This window comes from Salvelinus alpinus, chromosome 4 (assembly GCF_045679555.1).
Source record: "Salvelinus alpinus chromosome 4, SLU_Salpinus.1, whole genome shotgun sequence".
Taxonomy (NCBI): domain Eukaryota; kingdom Metazoa; phylum Chordata; class Actinopteri; order Salmoniformes; family Salmonidae; genus Salvelinus; species Salvelinus alpinus.
Window position 1 is genome coordinate 43,668,044 of NC_092089.1, and position 20,658 is coordinate 43,688,701.

Below are 20,658 nucleotides of genomic sequence, written 5' to 3' on the forward strand. Positions count from 1 at the left end.
CTATGTCATGGAAAGAGCAGGTGTTCATAATGTTTTGTACACTCAGTGTACAGTATTATCATAGAAATAAATAAGATCATTAACTAAAGACAAGTGAACTGTAAATAATATAGTGTCATATGGAAGGGGGGATTCTAAGCAGTATTTGAAACCCCAAAGCATTTCTAGGTTGTAGAGCCACTCTATATGGACACATCTATAATAGTATGCCATGACTCTTGTCAGGTCTCCAGTGTAGTTTCCGAGCATTGCAGCGATGTTGAGCATTAGGGGAAGGGTCTAACAGGACTTTCCAAATGTCTCTACGAGCGTTGGAGAAGGCAGCCATCGTTTCAGCACCAACAGTGTTGGTCCAACACTGGCATGTTGGTTTAGTGAGCAAGGGGCCTAGTCTGTTTGTTTTAGCATCGGGGACAATATCTACTGGATGTGTTTGTCCTTCTGTAAGGAGTGGTGTGTGAGGGGCTTTGAGTATGTTTAAGTCGTTTGTAGCCTGTGTGTGTTGTGAGAGTTTGAGCGATGAATGGGTCACAGTGTGCCTCGCTTTCTGAGGTTTAAGTAGAAAGCGTGTTAGCTGAGTCCATGCTCTGTAAAATGTTGGCTTTCATGGAGAACACACCCTGAAAAGAGTGTATTTTTAGCCCTGTGTTCCCTCTCATGTGTGTGGAAACTATTGGTTGAAAATAGGAACGGCACCAAGGAAATGCACCCCACCAAAGCAAGCATACTTCTGACAAGTGTTTTGGCTGAATTTAGCCTGCTTTGGTAGCAAATGTGTAATCTTGGCGGAGACATTGGAAAGACTAAAGTAAAGGAATATGTAGAGTGTTATAAGGGAGATTCTGTGTGTGTGTGTGTGTGTGTGTGTGTGTGTGTGTGTGTGTGTGTGTGTGTGTGTGTGTGTGTGTGTGTGTGTGTGTGTCTAGCCTTGGGCTGCTCTTAGAACAAAGACAACCCTGTATAGTGAGCAAGAACTCTCATAAACACTTTTAGTCCGTTTCATATGGACGCAACAACACTCCCAGGACTCAGAACACACACACATGCACTTACACACCGATAACCTGCCTCAGACATCCCTTCAACCTCCCACTGCCATTCCAGGAGAACTTCCTGTCAAGAAAACATGTACCAGGAAGTGGAGCCCCTCTAACAATGAAGAGAAAGGGAAGCTGAGGGAAGAGAGGAGGGGAGAAGGGGTGTTTTGAGGCATAGGAGAGATTTTAATAACAGTGATAACATTTTCCTTGGTGTCGGAAAGCGTAGGTTTCAAGGTTTCAAGTGTTAATTGTCACATGCACAAGTACAGTGAAATGCTTCACTTGCAAGCCCTACCCAACAGTACAGTATTCAATAACAAAATAGTATAACTAATAAAAAATATATGAAAGAAAACTAAGAAATTAGAGTCAGTGACAGTATCAAATGTACAATGTGTCATTGATAACCCTATCTGGAACAGGAAGAGTGGGCACCTTTCACAACTTCACTTGATAGCTGTACTCACCAGTCACTCTGGAAGCAATGCATCGTGACCGTAATAACAAGTGCCTCAAAAATTGTCTCATGATTTCATGAAGTTAGATGCCGTTCTTATCAACAGTGCATATGCAGATATTGTGGAGTGTCAGGGAAATTGATCTTTGTGCTTCTGTGTTGCAGCCTGCAATGTCACCATCCACAACCGCTGTCGAGACACACTGGCCAACTGTGCCAAGATGAAACAAAGGGTAAGAGAGGGGAGAGAGGGGAAAGGAAAGGTTTTTTATTTATGAAAAGCAAAAGTTGGGCCTTTATTCTTTGAGAAGTTGACTGTTGGATGAGACATTGGTCTGAACGTGTTTTCTCTGTGTGTTTTGCAGCAACAGAAGCTAGCCCTGGTGAGGAACAGCTCCGCGTTGCAGAACGTAGCTCTGAGGACCAAAAGTTAGTATCTCTTTTCCTCAACAACTTCTATCCTATTTCCTCTCCTTCTTTCGCAATTAATGCCTCCTTTCTGCATGTGAATATAGGGGTGATGCCACCTGTTGGCTGGTCGCTGCCACTGCAGTATGGATGTAGTACTGACTGCATCATATGGATTTAAATCCTTTTCGACAGGAAAAGTTCAATTGAACCCCTTGTCTCTCTCTCTACCCCTCCTCACTCTCTCTGTCTCTCTCTCTCTCTTTCTCCAGCCCCTATGATGAAGGAGCGGCCCAGCTCAGCCATCTATCCGTCCGACAGTCTCCGTCAGTCCCTGCTGGGCTCCCGCCGCGTCCGCTCTGGCCTCTCCCTCTCCAAGAGTGTCTCCACACAAAACCTCGCAGGGTGAGCAGGCTGCTGTGTGGAGTCATCAGTTGGTTTACCTATGCGAGTAGGGAACTGATATGAAGTGGTTTGAAACGTTGTGTAACTGTTGTGTTCAACATGTGTTCCCAGGAATCTGAATGACGACTCACCGTTGGGGCTGCGGAGGATCCTGTCTCAGTCCACAGACTCCCTGAACTTCAGAAACAGAGCCATGTCCATGGAGTCCCTCAACGACGAGGGGGAGGTGTACTATGCTGCCATGTTGGAGGAGCTGGAGAGGGAGGGGAAGGACTTTGAGGCTGACTCATGGAGCCGGGCCGTAGACCCCTCCTACCTGCAGACGCACCGCAAAGACGTCATCAAGAGACAAGACGTCATCTATGGTGAGAACACCTCTCTTCCTCACTCTTTCTCTCTCTCTTTCTCTCTCTCCCTCTCTTCTTCTCTCTCTATCTCTTCCTCACTCTCTCTCTCTTTCTCTCTCTCCCTCTCTTCTTCTCTCTCTATCTCTTCTTCTCTCTCGCTATATTCCTTTCTATTCCTATCTCTTTCTCTCTCTCTATCCCTTTCTTCTCTCTGTCTCTGTGTGTGTTTGTGTGTTATGTAAAGGTACTGTATATCCCTAACTCTGTTCTCCCCTCCGTGCCCCTCTCAGAGCTGATCCAGACAGAGTTCCACCACGTGAGGACCCTGCGGATCATGGAGGGGGTGTTCCGGCAGGGCATGCTGGACGAGGTGCTGTTGGAGCCGGGCGTGGCGCACGCTGTCTTCCCCTGTCTGGAGCAGCTGATGGCGCTACACACACGTTTCCTTTCCCAGCTTATGACACGACGCACACACAGCCTGGCCCCCGGTAGCAGTACTAACTTTACTATCAACCAACTGGGGGATATACTGACTGAACAGGTAGGAAACGCACTGGGCACACACACTCAGACGTTAGGACAAACACCCACACACACACATCCACAATCACACACACAGAACCCGAGACGCATGTACCAACTTTGCCGTCCATTAACATTAGAATGCATTCATACTAAACACCCAACGAACATATACATAATATAAACATATTGTGCACACACACACTGACTGAGTTGATACCCATTGTGTGTTTTCAGTTCTCAGGTCAGTGTGCAGATGAGATGAGGAAAGCCTATGCTGAGTTTTGCAGCCGCCACCCCAAAGCTGTGAAACTGTACAAGGAACTGCTGGCCAGAGACAAGAGGTTTCAGCACTTCATACGGGTAAGAGAGAAAGAGCGAGAGAGAGAGAGAGAAAGAGCGAGCGAGAGAGGTGGATGGAGTGAGGCGGGGGGGTCACAGAGACGGTGAAGGGTTAGAGGTACAGAGACGGGGAGAATGCCTAAGAGCATGATTCAAGTGTGTGTGTGCGTGCGCGTGTGTGTGCGTGCGCGAGTGTGCGCGTGTGAGCTCAGCAGTCCGTGTCAGGAGGTACCAGCTGAGGGGTGTCTCACATGCCTTAGCGAGGAGGAGTGCTGAACAGATAACACTGAATGGAAGAAACAACTATCACATTGTAGATATTCTATTCAAAAAGAGTCATGAACAAGTTATTTCTGCTTTATTACCTAACGAACACTAGTCACAAGGATGTGTTCTGGCCTCAAAACTTTCGTAAGTGTCCTAGCTTTGTGGTCCAATCACGCTCCTATGAAATGCCCAAAAATTAACATATCTTTACTGCCATCTATAGTCCCAGTCAAAAGTATGAACACACCTACTCATTCAAGGGTTTTTCTTTATTTTTACTATTTTCTACATTGTAGAATAATAGTGAAGACATCAGTACTATGAAATAACACATATGGAATCATGTAGTAACCAAAAAAGTGTTTGGTTTTATATTTGAGATTCTTTAAAGTAGCCACCCTTTGCCTTGATGACAGCTTTGCACACTCTTGGCATTCTCTCAACCAGCTTCCCATGGAATGCTTTTCCAACAGTTTTGAAGGAGTTCCCACATATGCTGAGCACTTGTTGGTTGCTTTTCCTTCACTCTGCGGTCCAACTCATCCCAAACCATCTCAAGTGGGTTGAGTTGGGTGATTGTGGAGGCCAGGTCATCTGATGCAGCACTTCATCACTCTCCTTCTTGGTCAAATAGCCCTTACACAGCCTGGAGGTGTGTTGGGTCATTGTCCTGTTGAAAAACAAATGATAATCTCAGATGGGATGGCATATCGCTACAGAATGCTCTGGTAGCCATACTGGTTAAGTGTGCCTTGAATTATTAAAAAAATCACAGACAGTGTCACTAGTAAAGCACCATCACACCATCTCCATGCTTCACGGAGGGAACCACACATGCAGAGATCATCCGTTCACCTACTCTGCGTTTCACAAAGACACGGCGATTGGAACCACAAATCTCAAATTTGGACTCATCAGACAAAAGGACAGATTTCCTCCGGTCTAATGTCCATTGCTTGTGTTTCTTGGCCCAGGCAAGTCTCTTCTTATTATTGGTGTCCTTTAGTAGTGGTTTCTTTGCAGGAATTCAACCATGAAGGCCTGATTCACACAGTCTCCTCTGAACAGTTGATGTTGAGATGTGTCTGTTACTTGAACTCTGTGAAGCATTTATTTGGGCTGCAATTTCTGAGGCTGGTAACTCTAATGAACTTATCCTCTGCAGCAGAGGTAACTCTGGGTCTTCCTTTCCTGTGGCGGTCCTCATGAGAGCCAGTTTCATCATTGCGCTTGATGGTTTTTGCGACTGCACTTGAAGAAACTTTCAAAGTTCTTGAGATTTTCAAGATGACTGACCATAATATGGACTTGGTCTTTTACCATATAGGCTGTCTTCTGTATAACCTTGTCACAACACAACTGATTGGCTCAAACATGTTAAGAAGGAAAGAAATTCCACAAATTAACTTTTAACAAAGCACAACTTTTAATTGAAATACATTCCAGGAGACTACCTCATGAAGCTGGTTGAGACAATGCCAAGAGTGTACAAAGCTGTCAGTAAGGCAAAGGGTGGCTACTTTGAAGAATCTCAAATATAAAACATTTGTTTAACACTTTTTTGGTTACTACATGATTCCATATGTGGTATTTCAGTTTTTATGCCTTCACTATTATTCTACAATGTGGAAAATAGTAAAAATAAAGAAAAACCCTTGATTGAATAGGTGTGTCCAAACTTTTGACTGCTCCTGTATATTAGCTAAAATGGGATTTCTCCTGGGCTTCAGCCCCCATAGATGGATCTATGCCTTTATTTTACTTTACCAATTCAAATTAGTAGTGTTATTACATGTTATGTCTAAGTGGTAATTATAGTATATTATAAAACTGGGTAGTTTGTCCTAGATGCTAATTGGCTGAAACAGCATCAGTACATATAACACGGGTATGGCGCACAAATACTTGTTTAATGTCCTATTTATGGGGCGGCAGGTAGCCTAATGGTTAGAGCGTTGGACTAGTAACCGAAAGGTTGCAAGATCAAATCCCCGAGCTGATAAGGTGAAGATCTGAAGATCTAACCCACTGTTCTTAGGCCTTCATTGAAAATAAGAATTTGTTCTTAATTGACTTGCCTAGTTATATAAAGGTTAAAAAAATGTATGTTTGTAACTAGTTTATTATATCAATAAGGCACCTCGGCGGTTTGTGGTATATGGCCATTATATCACGGTTAAGGGCTGTATCCAGGCACTCCGTTTCGCGTTGTGTATAAGAACAGCCCTTAAGAAAAGGGCCGGGGAAGTGTGGTATATGACCAATATAGCACTGCTAAGGGCTGTTCTTAAGTTGCGGAGTGCCTGGACACAGCCCTTAGCCGTGCTATATTGGCCATATATCGCAAACCCCTGAGGTGCCTTATTGCTATTATAAACTGTTTACCAACGTAATTAGAGCAGTACAAATACATGTTTTGTCATACCCGTGGTACAGTATACTGTCTGATATACCACGGCTGTCAGCCAATCAGCTTTCAGGGATCGAACCATACAGTTTATAATGGCCAATATACCACACCTCCTCGGGCCTTATTGCTTAAATATATAATAAGTGGTATTAAATCTCATCCATCCCATAATCAGAGGGTAAGCCGGGGGCCCCTGCTGCGTCGCCATGGCATCCAGGAGTGCATCCTGCTGGTGACTCAACGCATCACCAAATACCCTGTCCTCATCCAGCGCATCCTGGACAACACCAAGGGTAAGACCTGACACCAGAACAGCTATAGCAGCTTAGTAAGCAGTCTCACACAGCATATAAGCTGAACACAGAACAGCCACTACAGCTCAGGGAGTAGACAAAAACATATAAGAACTGAATAATCACTACACTACATACACGGCAGTAGAATAAACCCCCCCCCCCCCCCCCCCCAACAGGCAGTGAAGAGGAGGCCCAGTCCTTAGCCCAGTCCCTGTCCCTGATCCGGGACTTGTTGAGCTCTGTGGACCAGCAGGTGGCAGAGCTGGAGCGGACCCAGAGGCTTCAGGAGATCAGGGCTAGATTGGACCCCCGGGCCCAGGCGGAGGTCAGGGGAGGAGGGGTGTTCAGGGGAGGGGAGCTGCTCCGCAGGACGCTCCTCCACGAGGGAACGCTGCTGTGGAAGACGCAAGGATCCAGACTCAAAGGTAGGGAGGGAGTGTGTGTGTATCTGAGAGAGAGAGATAAAGGGGTATGATTGTTCGTGTATCTTTGAGTGTGAGTGTGTATAACACATTTATTACCAAATAAGTGTGGAGAAACAAGGTTGCACACTCTATGTATCTTTAACAATGTTCCACTCTGTGTGTCTATGTAGACGTGCAGGTCCTGCTGATGACAGACATCCTGGTGTTCATGCAGGAGAAGGACCAGAAGTATTTATTCCCCTGCATAGTAAGTCTGCCCCTCCTTTCCACCCATCTGATTCATCCTCCTCTCTACTCATCTCTTCTGCGTTCTGACTTTTGTCCAGCAGGTCCTCCATTGCTTCTGTCTTTGCCTTTCCACACATCTAACTTTATTTAGTCTAAGCGTTAAATCACAGAGCTAACCCCTCCCCCCTTTCGGTCTCTCTCTCTCTCTCTCTCTCTCTCTCTCTCTCTCTCTCTTAGGACAAGCCTGCAGTGTTGTCTCTGAAGAACCTGATCGTGAGGGACATAGCCAATCAGGAGCGAGGGATGTTCCTGATCAGTGACTCCACCCCCCCAGAGATGTACGAGCTGCACGGCGCCTCACGAGACGACAGGAACAACTGGATGAGACTCATACAGCAGACAGTCAGCAGGTCAGCTACTGTAATACACACAAACACACACCTACTCAACTCATTCAGAGCATTGCCGATTTCAATTTTGAGAATTCTCTATTATCTTTATTGGAATCCTAGTGGTCCTTCCTTATGCTCCGGCATTATCCTTATTTCGACCATACCTCACCTTCTCCTCACTCTCTCTCTCTCCCTCCAGCTGTCCGTCCAGAGAGGACTTCCCCCTGATAGAGACAGAGGACAAGGCCTTACTGCGCCGACTCAGAGGTACAACATCTTCTCCTCTCCTCACACTCCTCCACCCGTCTCTTTCTATCTCATTCCTGTGCTACACTTGTCTATTTATCTTCCCTTAATAGACAACATCCGTATCGTTCTGAATATTCAGCCGTTTTAGACCTGAAGATGCATCTTACTGACTCGAATGTGTTTCTAGCTGACATCCAGCAGAAGGACAGAGAGGTGCTGGAGCTCCTCCAGGAGAGAGTGACTCTGTTCTCTGACCTGGCTGAGGTCACTGGTGGGGGTCAGGAGGTCACACCCCCCACCAACTCTAGGAACATCTTCCGGGCCGACACCCCCTACGCACCCCAGGCGGAATACCTACTCACCGACGCCATCTCAGAGGGTAAGGAAATGTAGAATGTACCTTCATTCTAATACCTGATCTATGGTCAGTTTGACTTTTCACCACCTAATAGTGAGGTGAGAGGCTGGTGTAGGGTTGGGTCATCCTAGGTCAGTGCCATAGAGGGTAAGGTGAGTGTTAATGTTGTCTTACAGAGAGGCAGGTATTAAATGAGGCCTAACCCAGAGCTTAACACTGCAAATAGAGAGGTATAATTAAATAATGAGCACCCTATAAGAGTATGAGTATCAGCTAGCCATAACCTCTCAGGAGTCAATCTGAGATCACCAACGAAACCTCCGTTATTAACCCCTGGGTGTAGTGTTATTCAGTGACTAGGACGATGTTACATTGTGTTATTAACGTTGCTATGCCTCTTTTTCTTTTAGTTTTTAATTCCCTCTCCTTCTGCCCTTTCATCAGTTGACAGGCTGAGTGAGTTGCTGCTGGGCTCCAACATAGAGCTTCCCAAGTCCAACGGTAGCACCAACGGTACCAATGGTGACCAGAACAACAAAGGGGCGCCAGTGAGCAGTGAGTGCTTTCGCTTTGTCTTTTACCCCTGGGAGATGGTGGAGTGTGGTCTCTACAGTGTTTCAGCTCTCACTTACCAATCAGCTCACTTTCTCTCTCCTTCTGTCCCACCCATTTACAGATGGAGATTCGATCTCAGTCAACGGGACTCATGAAATCAAAGGAAGTCCAGCGTCCAAGGTGAGAGAGGATGACTGTGCCTTAGGGTTGGATAACATATACATAAGTCACAACTGTGACTGTAGTACATAATCAGTTTATAATGACTTATTGTTTTGTGGGTGTTCTTTATCCTTTCAGGACAGAAATGGTAACCAGCTACAGGACAGACCCCTAAATGAGGAGGTGTGTCAGAGGCTTGTGAACCTCAGTGCTCATCTCCACTCTCTACAGGTGAGGCTGAATAACACACTGGAATCCATTTGAGGCATTTTGTATTGCATATGTGGTCCTTCCCTACACCCCAGCTCCAACCTAGATTCAAAACTCACTCTCCCCTTCCTCTCTCTCCCTCCCTCTCCCAGGCCGCCGTCATTCACCAAGACTCTGTCCTCGAGCTCCGCCTCCATGAGGGCACAGGCCCTGCCTCCTCAGGTTCCCCCACTCCCACCCCCACTCCTCCAAACTCCTTCCCCAGGCTGTGCCGTTCCATGTCACGTGACACAGGTCTGGATGCGGGCACGGTGGCAGCCATGGGGGAGATGGCCATGCTCCAGAAGCAGCATGATCTGCTGCAGGAGGAGGTGGTGAGGCTGCGCCCCCTGGAGGCCAAGCTGAGGGAGAGCGAGAGGGCCCGGGCTCAGCTGGAGCAGCAGATCAGGGACAATAAAGGCAGGAGGGGCAGGAGGGGCAGGAGAGGCAGCAGAGGCAGCAACGAAGACATTGTGGTGGATGTTACAGCCTTAGAGCAGGTGAGCAAAGTAACATCTGGCAGAGGTGTGTGAATGTCAAGTGTGGGAGTTTGGGGTCAAGTGTGTTTGGGTTTAGGTAGACTTACAGTCCTCACCCCAACTGGCTGAATCACTAAGCCATTCAGGAAGTACTAGTGGTTGATCTGCAGGTGAGCTCAAACAGGATATGAGGACTTTTCTCCTTTACTAGGCTCCCGCTAAAAGGAGAGGAAGTGGTGATGGCGAGCCCAGCCCTGTCGCCCCATTGGCCTGTCAGGAACCAGTGGACCAATTGGATGGCGTACAGGAAGGCAGTGAGGAGGAAGAGGAGGAGTCAGAGGAAGAGGCGGATGTAGTGAAGGTTTCACCACGCTCCGACAGTCCAAGAGGTGAGTAATTGACCCCCAGTGTGCATCTTTCCTGTATTGAGTGTAATTGGAATATCTAAGGGAAAGCAGTAATGCAGGCACTAGGGATGGAGGTGTGAGCATGTGGGTCTGGGCAGATGAGATGTAGTCATTGTTTGTGTGTGTCTGTTTGTGTACATCTGTAAATTGTTGTTTATATGTATACGTTTGTATGTTTAGTAAAAAACAAAAATAGAAGGAATATCTAGGGCCACTAAAGTATTAGTCATTGGTAGGGTGTAATCAGTGAGATAGAGGTGGTTGACTCGATAACTTTGGGATTGGCCAAATCAATGGAATCCCCCAAAAATCCCTATGGTGTCTATTTCTGACCTTTAACCATATCACACCTAGTTGAATTAGTCACACACACACACACTTGTTATGTTCTTTCAGCCCTGCCATATTTCTCTACCTCTGCATGTTGAAGGTGTGTCGCCACGTCATATCTCTAGCTATCTGTTTGGCACCGATTTCTCAGCTGTTTCTAGAGTAGACAGAGTTTTGTGCACCATGTCCTGCCCTCCCTCTATCTCTCTGCCCTCTCTTAATGGCTGCTTGTTGATAGTCAATAATAGCGCTCTGTCCTCTCCACTCTTTACTTTTCCACACTTTTCATACATTTTCATTCAACTTTGATCATACGGTATATGGTAGGTTTAGAGGCGACATTTAGAGTATTGAGAGACAGTCACTGTTTTTTATGCCCTTCTTACTCAATCAATGCACATCTCCCCATTCTTTCTTTCTGTGTGCATAAAGGGTGGATACCTCTGACAATATTTAACTCCCTCTGTCCACAGTCCTTATTGTATCAGTCAATGTCTGGTAACTCAGTGTACATAACAGTCGCATCTTGATTGGAACCTCTATTTACATTACTGAGCAAGCTAGTCTTGTTTGGATCAACACGTTATTCAAACGTTATTAAACGTATTAATAACATATTTATTCATATGAATAACCTTCAATGACCTCCTCAGATCTCCAGGATATCCCGGAGGAGAGCGAGTGCGGACCGGAAGCGCAGGAATCCAAAGGCTGATTCCGAGACTGTTCCGAGTTAACATTGACCTCAAACTGGATACGCAAACCAGAAAACAGAACTTGAGAGCTGGACCAACATATTCTCAACCTTCAACCAACCAGACCTGATAGAACTTATCTTCAGTGATTCCATCTATTCGTCTTTCTTTGGCATAGAAAGCCTACCCAGGAATTGTGTATTGTATCATGGTATATGTTAGTTCGGAGATGTTATATGTTTTTCTAATGTTATGTTAAAAGCTTCATCCGCGGGATTGAATCCCGTTTTCCAATCCCACACTTCGTTTCTTCTTTCCCTTTTCAAAACAAGGATGAGTAATAAGAGAGAGGGATTAGGGGTGAAGAGGAGGATCCGGTTCGTAAACAATGGAATTCTAATGGTGGACTGTTGATCTATAGGTGTCTGCTGATACCAGTAGGAACTATTCTGTACTGTAACTGCCTGTCATTGTTGTACATTTAGTGTCACCTCTCTACAGACCTGGTTTGTCTGTGGTGGTGGAGCTGACTGATTGAAACTGAACTTGGACCAGTAAAGGAGGGCGGGACAGGAAAAGGGGGAGGACAGGACAGAAAAGGAGGATATATATATATATATATACCTGCAAGGATATATATATATGTATACTTTATATAGTTGTTTTAAAAAATGTGTGGGTATTAATCAACTCTCACCCCCACCCCAATTCCTTCTTGAATACAAACACTTAAACTCTTGTGCTTTTCATAAACCAAATTGTTTCTTTTTTCTAAGAAGACAACAGTAGTGAGCCACCATGAGTGGTTTTATACGGAATATTTTATAAAAATGGGGAGGGCGGGGTTTGCAATGAACTGTTCTGACTTTTGGAGGATACACACAGAAGGACCATATTGAACCAAAAAACAGATTTGAATTAGGATAAAGAATTGCATCCTTAGAATAAGGATTGACTAATCTGACAGACTGTACCTGGAATATTTTGACCTCATATCTAATCTACAGTTGTATGTTTCATACACAAACTACTAAAACGTGGTTTACACTACACTCAATCGTGAGTTCAGATTTGCCGGTGGAATTGACTTTGATCGTCTCTAATGTATTTCACCCTTATGGTTTTTAGGATGATAAACTGTTGCTACCAGCCAACTCCACCAGCAACACTGACACCAACCAAAACCTCCTTTAACAAAAAGTCAAAATTTTTCGAACTGTTTTTGAGCTCACCCCTTGACCATGAAGCGACTATTATGTACGAATAGAAATGATTTGACTGGATTCAAAAGGTGTTTCCTTGTATGAAATACTTTTTTTTAAAAACATGTTTTTTTCTTTATATGCTACATATATTCTATAGGAAGTATTTGTATAAATATTTGATCTGTTCTGAAAAAAGAAAATGACTTTTAACGTTAATGTTGTAATTTTATTGTCTTTTTATAATTTTTATTTCAGTTACAATTATTGTTCATTTTGTGTGCAGTTTATAAATCTTACAGAAATCTAGAGTGGCTTGGAAGTTGTTATTGGCGCGTGTGTGTTGGGAGGGGGTCGCCCTCTGACAGGTGTGCAACATTCTGTGTGTGTGTGACAGTGTGTCTGATATCCAACTTTCCACATGAAAGTACTGGATACACAAGTGATTTTATTATAGCTCCATCTATCTTATCATGTATTGGTTTTACTCCAGGTTTTATCCATTTCCTATCAGACTGGTGAACTGAACTAACGGCCAGGTAGGCTTATTGCACTTATGGAAAAACCACAGGAATTTCACATGTGAACACGTGAAGTGTTCCAAAAACACATGCTTTCATGTGATCACATGTGATCTTATGTGAAGTTAATGTGATAACACATGACAACATGTGAAAACGTGATCCCATGTGAAGTGTTCCAAAAACACGTTTTGACATTTGAAATGTAATGTGAAATCATGTGATTTTCCACATGTGAAATGTAAGGGAGTCCATGGCCAGGAATTTCTACAACCAAGATAGCCTACCTGTCAATAGAGATACGCCCATGGTTATAAAATGAATGAGTGAGTGCTTCAAGTCCACCATAGCCATATCCCATCTGTTGCGCTGCAGCCACACCCGGTTGTCTTGGAAATAGACGAAAACATAAAGTAATTTCAGAGACCTCTCCTGTCAAGCGGATACGAAACGGGACTATCAGGTGCGTTTCATTTCATTATGCTGTAAAATGACATAAATTGTTGGAGACATATATTTTTAACAATATATAATCCTTGATTTATGAAGTTCATAATTGTATGTTTTATTTTTGTAAACGATATGGTGATAAGCGACAGAAAAAACGTTTGGTTTCCCTGCGTTTTTTCACATGGAGGAATTTCTAGATTGTTGGGCTAGACAGTTTGTTGTAGGCAACATCGCCAGAGACGAGATGAATTTAGAGTCTGTAGAGTCAGGTCGGAGGACTATTTGCTTGCTCTGACCAGATGTTGAGTTTTGTGATATGCAATGCAAGCAGAAATGACACAACGCTGAAGTTTAATTTGTACGGAAGAGTATTAGGGCCAAGTGAAGAAAAAAAAGAGCAAGGGGTGGCGTTACTTGGATTATATATTTTTTTGCAAGCTAGTACTTTAAAAAAGTAGCTAAATATTTTAGAATAAAGTGTCAATATTTCTAGAATAAAGTGGCAATATTTCGAGAAGTGCGGCGGGTTGGGTGTGTATGCATGTAGGTGTGTGTGTGTGTGGGCGGTTAAAAGTAGGGGCAAAACAAACAAATGGCCATCAATTTAATGATATAATACACTCGTTCAAACAGGCGTCACTGTGCACTCACGTTTATCAATCTAATGATCTAATATCTCGCATGAACAAGAACGGGGGTTGAGTCCCTGTCAGTCTGCCCTCCGAATTCGCTACAACGTTCTGATGCGTAGCCTAGGGGAACGCCTTGCAAACATCTGTGCATAATGGATACTATTAACTACTTTATCCATGATGCTTTACTAATAGTAGTATTTCCGCCTTATGGCAACTATACTTCTAACGATAGGCTAGTAGGCTACTATAACACACTCAATAAAACGAATTATCTTGGGATCCTGGGTAATATGCGTGTGTATGTGTCCAATGTCAAACTGCTCTCCAAATTCGCTACAACAACGCTGTTCTCAGCACACTAAACCTATAGCGGTCCATTAGATTGAGTACTTTAACCTGTAGGCTAATCTTACATTAAAGTGGGCAAGTGAAAGTAAATGATAGGCCAATCCAACCGCTGCGGGAGGAATGAACAATGAAGCGTGGGTTTTACGCAAATATCTGTGGGAGGAGGCAACTCAAGGACATCTCATGCATGCGCAAACCAGCTAATCCGAGGCGCTGTTTGAATATATTCATGGTTGATTCCTTTCTAGAAATAATCATGGGTCTAAATATAGGCCTATTAGATACATTATGATAGGCTATAAAGAAATAATCACTGATCTGACATTACTTGATTGGTAGCCTAGCATAATATCTCCTTTCACTATCCATCTATCGGTGATGTTTTCAAGGATGGGAGGAATGAAGGATGCATATCTCAAAACAGGCACATCTCCGTTATAAACTATTTGTCTCAGCTATACTGCTAATTTAGGCTACCACCTGTTCACCTTATAGAGGCTAGAGGCTAGAGGCTAGACCTGTTGACTGTTAGATTATAATAATGGAATGTAAAATTACTGTCGCAGACGGCGCTTTACCCAAACCTCTGCCCCGTTGCTATGCTATGTCCATGACAGGGGTTTGGCCTACTTATAATAATATGGTTATTATGTGCTAAAAGATAAAGGATTTCCTTGTTACTAAAGCCAATTCTAAAGTATCGTTTCACCAGGTCATCTAATTGCAGGGAGACATGCAGTTAACCAAATTCCCTACTTTAATCTTGAAATATAACTGCGACTTTATTCTCACAATTTTGACTTTATTCTCAAAATTTAATTTCGATTTTATTCTCAAAAAGTTGCCACTTTATTCTCAAAATATTCCCACTTTAAAAAAATACTATAGTAAAAAATATATATATACAAGTATCACCACTTCCCTTCACTTATCCCTAATACTCTTCTGTACATTTGCGACACTAGAGGGCAATGAAGTTAAAGTATTTTGGATGGACTTCACCGACCATTGTGGCCCTGTTCAAAAACGTTCTATTTCCTCTCTTCTTTCCTTGGGTAATCACTGATTGTTTGTGAATTGATACATGAAGACAAAGTTTCTATTGCATAAATATCTAATGTCTGTAGTTTGGGTACCTGATTTGGCAATGGTAAATGTATCAATGCAGAGTTGGACAATTGAACTGCGGGACATTGGAATTATGGCATCATGGTATTTGGGAATTATCGTGAATAAATCCTTGCTAACAACCAATCAGCATCTAGGATTCAAACAATCCGTTTTATAATATATAATATTGCATTGAATATTTGAAATATTTGTATACATATTTTATATATGTATATATATTAATTGTCAAATAACCCCAACACTAATTATGCCTAATCTCAATCGCAGTTACTCTGTCACTCCCATCATGGAAGCTCTGCTGAAGTCTATGCAAAATACCCCTCCCAAAGCCAGTGTAAGTGAACCTGCATCTCCAAAGTCTGAAGAGACTTTCTCCACATCTCTTTCTTCTGGACTAAACTAAAAAGAAAGAATGGCTAAACGCAACATGACGGAACCTAGACAGTAAATGTCAGTGATAGAGGTTTACTGTAGTGACTCAGTGACACTATCCCTCTCTCCCCTGTCTTTTCCAGTCTCATGTGATGTGGTGGGGTACACTGGGCACTGTGCGACCCTTCCCCAACTTCAACTCAGAGAAGGACGCCCGCGACATTCAAACTGCCTTGGAGAACAAAGGTACTATTCAAGGATTTAATGTACGCTAATGAAGTAAATCAGTACCATAGCTCATTGAAAACAATTTGTTGCCTGAGAATTTCATCAATCTGATGGTGTGAATGTTTGAAGTAGCTAGTATCATACATACATATTGGATGAGGTATTAAAAATATGTGTGTGTGTTTGCGTGTATTAGACAGTGACGTGAACACTCTGGTGAGAATCCTGACCAATCGAAACAATGCTCAGAGACAGAGCATCGCAGAGTCCTACCATAACCTCACACAGAAGGTAACTCTGTGGATCTGTCAGCCTACCACTTTGTGGATCTGTCAGCCTACCTATTGACTAATTTTACATCTATAAGGGAACTGTGGGAAGGGATGTGATATATGGCATTGGAACCCAGCCCAACAGTCTCTATCTACCCCTCCTCTGTAGGAGTTATGTCCTGCCCTGAAGAAAGCTCTGTCAGGTGGGCCGGAGCAACTCATGCTGGGGCTGATGATGACCCCCTCTCAGTTTGACGCCCATCGCCTCAGACAGACCATGGAGGTGAGAGCAGATCACCTGTTATTTCAATGATCATTGTAATAAGCATGTAATACATGTTAATTGTATTTTTAGGTGTGTAATTACTGGATGTACTGTAATGTGGTTTGAATGAATGTGTGGGTCTTTGTGTATGGTGTGTGTGTGAATGAATCAGTGTGGTAGTACTCGAGCCCAGGACTCGGACTTGACTCAGACTCAAGTCACGATTTTCATGATTTGCCTCTCGACTTGGACTCGACCAGTGGTGACTTTGTTGTCAGAAAATGTCTCTCTTTTTCATAATTTAACAACAGCAAACGTTAGATAGCTGTATTATCTATTTAGTCTTACAAATGTGCAACACTGTAATGATATTTAACTTTAAAAATGGATTGACAACTACATTTAGCACACCAAGGGACTTGTGACTCAACTCGTGACTCAAGTATAAAGTTCGACTCGGACTCGAACACTAGGGATTTGGGATTCCACTTGGACTCAACATTTAGTGACTTGGCTACATCACTGGAACAAATCACTTTAAATGTGTAATTGTTTGTTACAGGGTATTGGTACAGATGAAGAGAGTCTATTGGCTGTGTTGTGTACCAAATCACCACAGCAGCTTAAAGATGCCACTATTGCCTACAAACAGGGTGAGAATTACTGTCTGTGGGTAACACATACACTCTTGCAATATATATACACACACACACACACACACACACACACACACACACACACACACACACACACACACACACACACACACACACACACAGTGTGCCCTACTGTAGTCTTATTCTGCTTTGTTTACAGAGTTTGGACGTTACTTGGAGAATGATCTTATCAGTGAGACTAGTAAAGACTTCACTAAGCTGGTACTGGCCATACTCAAGGTACTGCCACTCTTCTTTTAGCAGATTCTCGTTCTGGTCTGAGACTTGATGTCTCAATATTGAAATCTACGTGTAGTTCACTAAGGAAAAAAAAGATGCTATCTAGAACCTAAATGGGTTCTTCGGCTGTCCCCATAGGAGAACCGTTTGAAGAACCCTTTTTGGTTCCATGTAGAACACTTTCGGTTCCAGGTAGAACCCTTTCCACAGAGGGTTTTACATGGAACGCAAAAAGGGTTCTACCTGGAACCAAAAGACTTCTCCTTTAGAGACAGCTGAAGAACCCCTTTGGAACCCTTTTTTCTAAGAGTGAATGCTATATACGCATAGTAAGTTAGAGTGCCTTGTCAAGTTTTCACCCCCTTGCACAGAATAAGCTGTATAGATCAGTCAGAGAAAAATAATGTCCTAATTTGAACAAAGTGAAAGGTGCCATTTGTGCTTTAATACCAACAGAAGGAGGAGCTGAATTCAAAGGAGATGGTTGATGATCAGCTCATTGACCAGGATGTTAAGGTGAGTGTTCTTCCTCAAAGCCCAAAATTACCTCCAGAAAGCTCCTTCAATTAAGCAGTACTCTTGATATCCTTTGAGTGTGTGTGTGTGTGTGTGTGTGTGTGTGTGTGTGTGTGTGTGTGTGTGTGTGTGTGTGTGTGTGTGTGTGTGTGTGTGTGTGTGTGTGTGTGTGTGTGTGTAGGCACTGAATGATAATGTGAATGGTAAGAAAAAGGACCCAGCCCCCTGGATTCAGGTGTTAACCACGAGAGACTCAAACCATCTCAACAGAGGTAACAAACAAATTTCTCTTTCATCCATTCGCTGTCTCTCTTCCTAGCCCTGGTATGGCTGTAGCCTCCATTACCCCTCTTCCCCTCTCTCTATCTCTCAGTGCTATCCAGGTTGGAGGATCTGAGAGGGGAGACTGTGGATAAAACAGTACAGAGTCACTTCTCTGGGGACCTGAGGCTTGGCTTCCGCACTCTGGGTAAGACAGCCTTGTTCAATTGCTTTGTGCAAGACTAACTATCAACTTCTTCAAATGCTCAAATGTGTGTTTGTGTATGTTTGACAGTATGACAAACATGAATTAACAGTATGTATTGATTCTTTCCATCTGTAGTTGGCTCCATCCGAAGTATTCCTTTGTTCCTGGCCCAGCGTCTACACAGCAACATTAAGGTGAGTTTCATGTCATATGATGGTCTACTCCACATTCTGTTTCAGTGACTCTACTCCAGACTCACACTGGCTACATGACTATTATTGTTGTGCTGTGAGGTGTAGTTGGCAAGTGTAGTGGGCATTGCGAACTCGTAAGATTATCGATTTCTGTGCCTTTGTGTCAGGTCTTGAGGCAGAGTCTTCTGTAAGCCAGGTTCATTCAAATTGTCTATGTTTCTGGTGTATGTGTCCTGCAGAAAGGCAGTTTGGTGCAGGGGATTCTTATCAGCCACAGTGAAGAGGACCTCCTCTGTGTGAGAATCGAGTATCGCAGACTGACCAACACTTCACTCTACTCTACATTGCAGGTGAAGACATAGGCACGCGCACCAATACATTGAATAGTCATTCTGAAAGGTTTGTTGTTTGTAACTCTGACATAACTACGTCCCTCTCTCTCACACCCACAGAAAGAATACAAAGGAGAGATGCAGCAGGCTCTCCTAGCCTTGTGTCGATCTGAAGACCTGTAAAGGAAGAATACCTTTTAACCTACACACAGTACATGTTATTTCCATTGTTGTAACCTAAGAACTGGTATTATGTCACTCCATTAAACAATTTACACGTCTTTGATATTTCAGCACATTTTGCCATAATCTTACCAAGTCTATATCACCCATAGTGCTAACCATTATGAAGGGGTCATTTGCCTTATAGTAACCGAATTTCAAACATCTCACACTTTGTTTCTACTTCTATGAATATCATCCAGTGTGTGTGAAGGTTGGTGGGGAACAGGGCCCAGGTGCTTCACATTCTAAGTATCTCTCTCCCTCTGTTCGTCCTAATCCCAGGTCAATGTCAGCCAGGAAGTATTAATATCCCTCAAGCATCTCAGAGCTAGCATCTCAGACTCCCCTCATCCCCTCCCCATCATTACCCACCCTCCCACCATGACCATGGACTGGCTGGGCCTATGGATTGTCAATCAGTAAAAATAGAAGCACTTTCATCCTATGGCAATGTTTCCCCTATCATTATATAGACAAGGCACCGTGTCCCCAAACTATGTTGTTGCCACTCCGAAGCTCCACAAGAGGTGGCACCTGATTCAATCAGTTTTCATCAAATGTGATGTTGGCAGCCTTGGATGTTTATATGAGTCGAGACAAAGAGTTTGGATCCTATGATGAGACGCATCAAAAACCACATGTAACTGTTCCTTAATAATGCAACTTTGAACTTGTACAAAGTTGAAAACGATAAATAATAAAAGTTAGTTTTAAACATAAAAGGTTTGACTGCTGACTGGATCATGAAAAGATACCCTGGTTTGTTTCACGTGATGGGTCCCAGGCAAATTCCAAAAGCTTAGTTGGGGTCATGTCATTAAAAAGTTGGTGAACCACTGGCTAATTTCTTGCATATGTGTGCCATGTCCAGCTATTGAAAAGTGACACCCTGATAGTGAATGACTGGCTGTCAGGATTACAGCTTTGTCAACCAACAGTAAATTGTCTCCCTTCTCCACGTTGAATGAGCTCACCTTTGAGACCATGTACATTCTATATAAGGGACTGTTCTTCTACTTCCGCCATTTGATTCTTGTCCATTTTTTGGTCTCACCTTCCTCCACGTCTTATCTGTATTCCTCCGACTGATTTACAACTTACAATGACTGTGGTTTCTAAACTGGGAGACATTTATTAGTAGTAGTTGATATTTGGGGGTGGACTTCAAGAGGGGATGTTTCATGTCCATAGTAGCAATAACAGTGTGTGTGTTTGTTTGTGTAAGAGATAGTTAGAGTGGGAACACATTGTGCATGTGTGTGTCAGAGAGAAAGTGTCTGTGAGTGTTTGAGATAGATTTTGACAGACACACGGAGTTGAATAATAGGTTTATAAGGCCTTGGTCAGAGGAGGAGCCTTAAAATAGGTTAGAGGAGTGGCATCGGAGGTGGGAGTCGCCAACCTTTCCACCAAATATAAAACCACCCACCCTATGATAGTCTGAGTTTGGCCTCTTTCTTTTCACCCCTTTCTCTGTCCGTCCATCTCTCTCCCTATCTCCTTCTGGGCTCCAACTCATCCTCCTTGAGCCCTTCTCCAGAAAGACATCCACGTTTACTTATTCGCCTCGTGAGCCTAA

The 20,658-nt window shown here is 43.5% G+C and overlaps 2 protein-coding genes across 4 annotated transcripts in view; both read left to right on the forward strand.

Moving 5' to 3' along the window:
* LOC139573618 (rho guanine nucleotide exchange factor 2-like) overlaps positions 1-12,534 on the forward strand; it is a 44,900-nt gene extending 32,366 nt beyond the window's left edge. For both annotated transcript variants that reach the window (XM_071397273.1, XM_071397274.1), the window contains 18 exons: positions 1,663-1,730; positions 1,863-1,926; positions 2,178-2,310; positions 2,422-2,675; positions 2,948-3,198; positions 3,417-3,542; positions 6,374-6,491; positions 6,671-6,919; positions 7,090-7,166; positions 7,385-7,557; positions 7,739-7,806; positions 7,976-8,167; positions 8,591-8,701; positions 8,823-8,881; positions 9,002-9,094; positions 9,226-9,612; positions 9,803-9,980; positions 10,982-12,534. In XM_071397273.1, the coding sequence (XP_071253374.1) occupies positions 1,663-1,730; positions 1,863-1,926; positions 2,178-2,310; positions 2,422-2,675; positions 2,948-3,198; positions 3,417-3,542; positions 6,374-6,491; positions 6,671-6,919; positions 7,090-7,166; positions 7,385-7,557; positions 7,739-7,806; positions 7,976-8,167; positions 8,591-8,701; positions 8,823-8,881; positions 9,002-9,094; positions 9,226-9,612; positions 9,803-9,980; positions 10,982-11,043 (2,663 nt within the window). In that variant the 3' untranslated portion in view covers positions 11,044-12,534. The remainder of the gene's footprint in view (positions 1-1,662; positions 1,731-1,862; positions 1,927-2,177; positions 2,311-2,421; positions 2,676-2,947; positions 3,199-3,416; positions 3,543-6,373; positions 6,492-6,670; positions 6,920-7,089; positions 7,167-7,384; positions 7,558-7,738; positions 7,807-7,975; positions 8,168-8,590; positions 8,702-8,822; positions 8,882-9,001; positions 9,095-9,225; positions 9,613-9,802; positions 9,981-10,981) is intronic.
* Positions 12,535-13,057: 523 nt separating this feature from the next.
* LOC139573620 (annexin A2-like) lies at positions 13,058-19,801 on the forward strand. Of its 2 annotated transcripts, XM_071397278.1 has the most exons (13): positions 13,058-13,209; positions 15,578-15,644; positions 15,826-15,928; positions 16,107-16,201; positions 16,352-16,465; positions 17,010-17,100; positions 17,264-17,343; positions 17,800-17,859; positions 18,041-18,131; positions 18,233-18,328; positions 18,464-18,522; positions 18,762-18,872; positions 18,975-19,801. In XM_071397278.1, the coding sequence occupies exons 2-13, from the start codon at positions 15,597-15,599 to the stop codon at positions 19,035-19,037; spliced, it is 1,011 nt and encodes a 336-aa protein (XP_071253379.1). In that variant the 5' UTR covers positions 13,058-13,209; positions 15,578-15,596; the 3' UTR covers positions 19,038-19,801. The 2 variants fall into 2 exon arrangements, with proteins under 2 accessions (XP_071253379.1, XP_071253380.1); XM_071397279.1 differs by lacking the exon at positions 15,578-15,644 and having other exon boundaries at positions 13,067-13,209.
* Positions 19,802-20,658: the final 857 nt, after the last annotated feature.

What these genes read in the sequence shown, in the direction of transcription:
- LOC139573620 (XM_071397278.1), top strand. Translation starts at nt 15,597, where the DNA reads ATGGAAGCTCTGCTGAAGTCTATGCAAAATACCCCTCCCAAAGCCAGT. An exon ending in ATACCCCTCCCAAAGCCAGT is followed by an intron (nt 15,645 to 15,825) that starts GTAAGTGAACCT and finishes TGTCTTTTCCAG; the next exon opens with TCTCATGTGATGTGGTGGGG. An exon ending in CACTATTGCCTACAAACAGG is followed by an intron (nt 17,101 to 17,263) that starts GTGAGAATTACT and finishes CTTTGTTTACAG; the next exon opens with AGTTTGGACGTTACTTGGAG.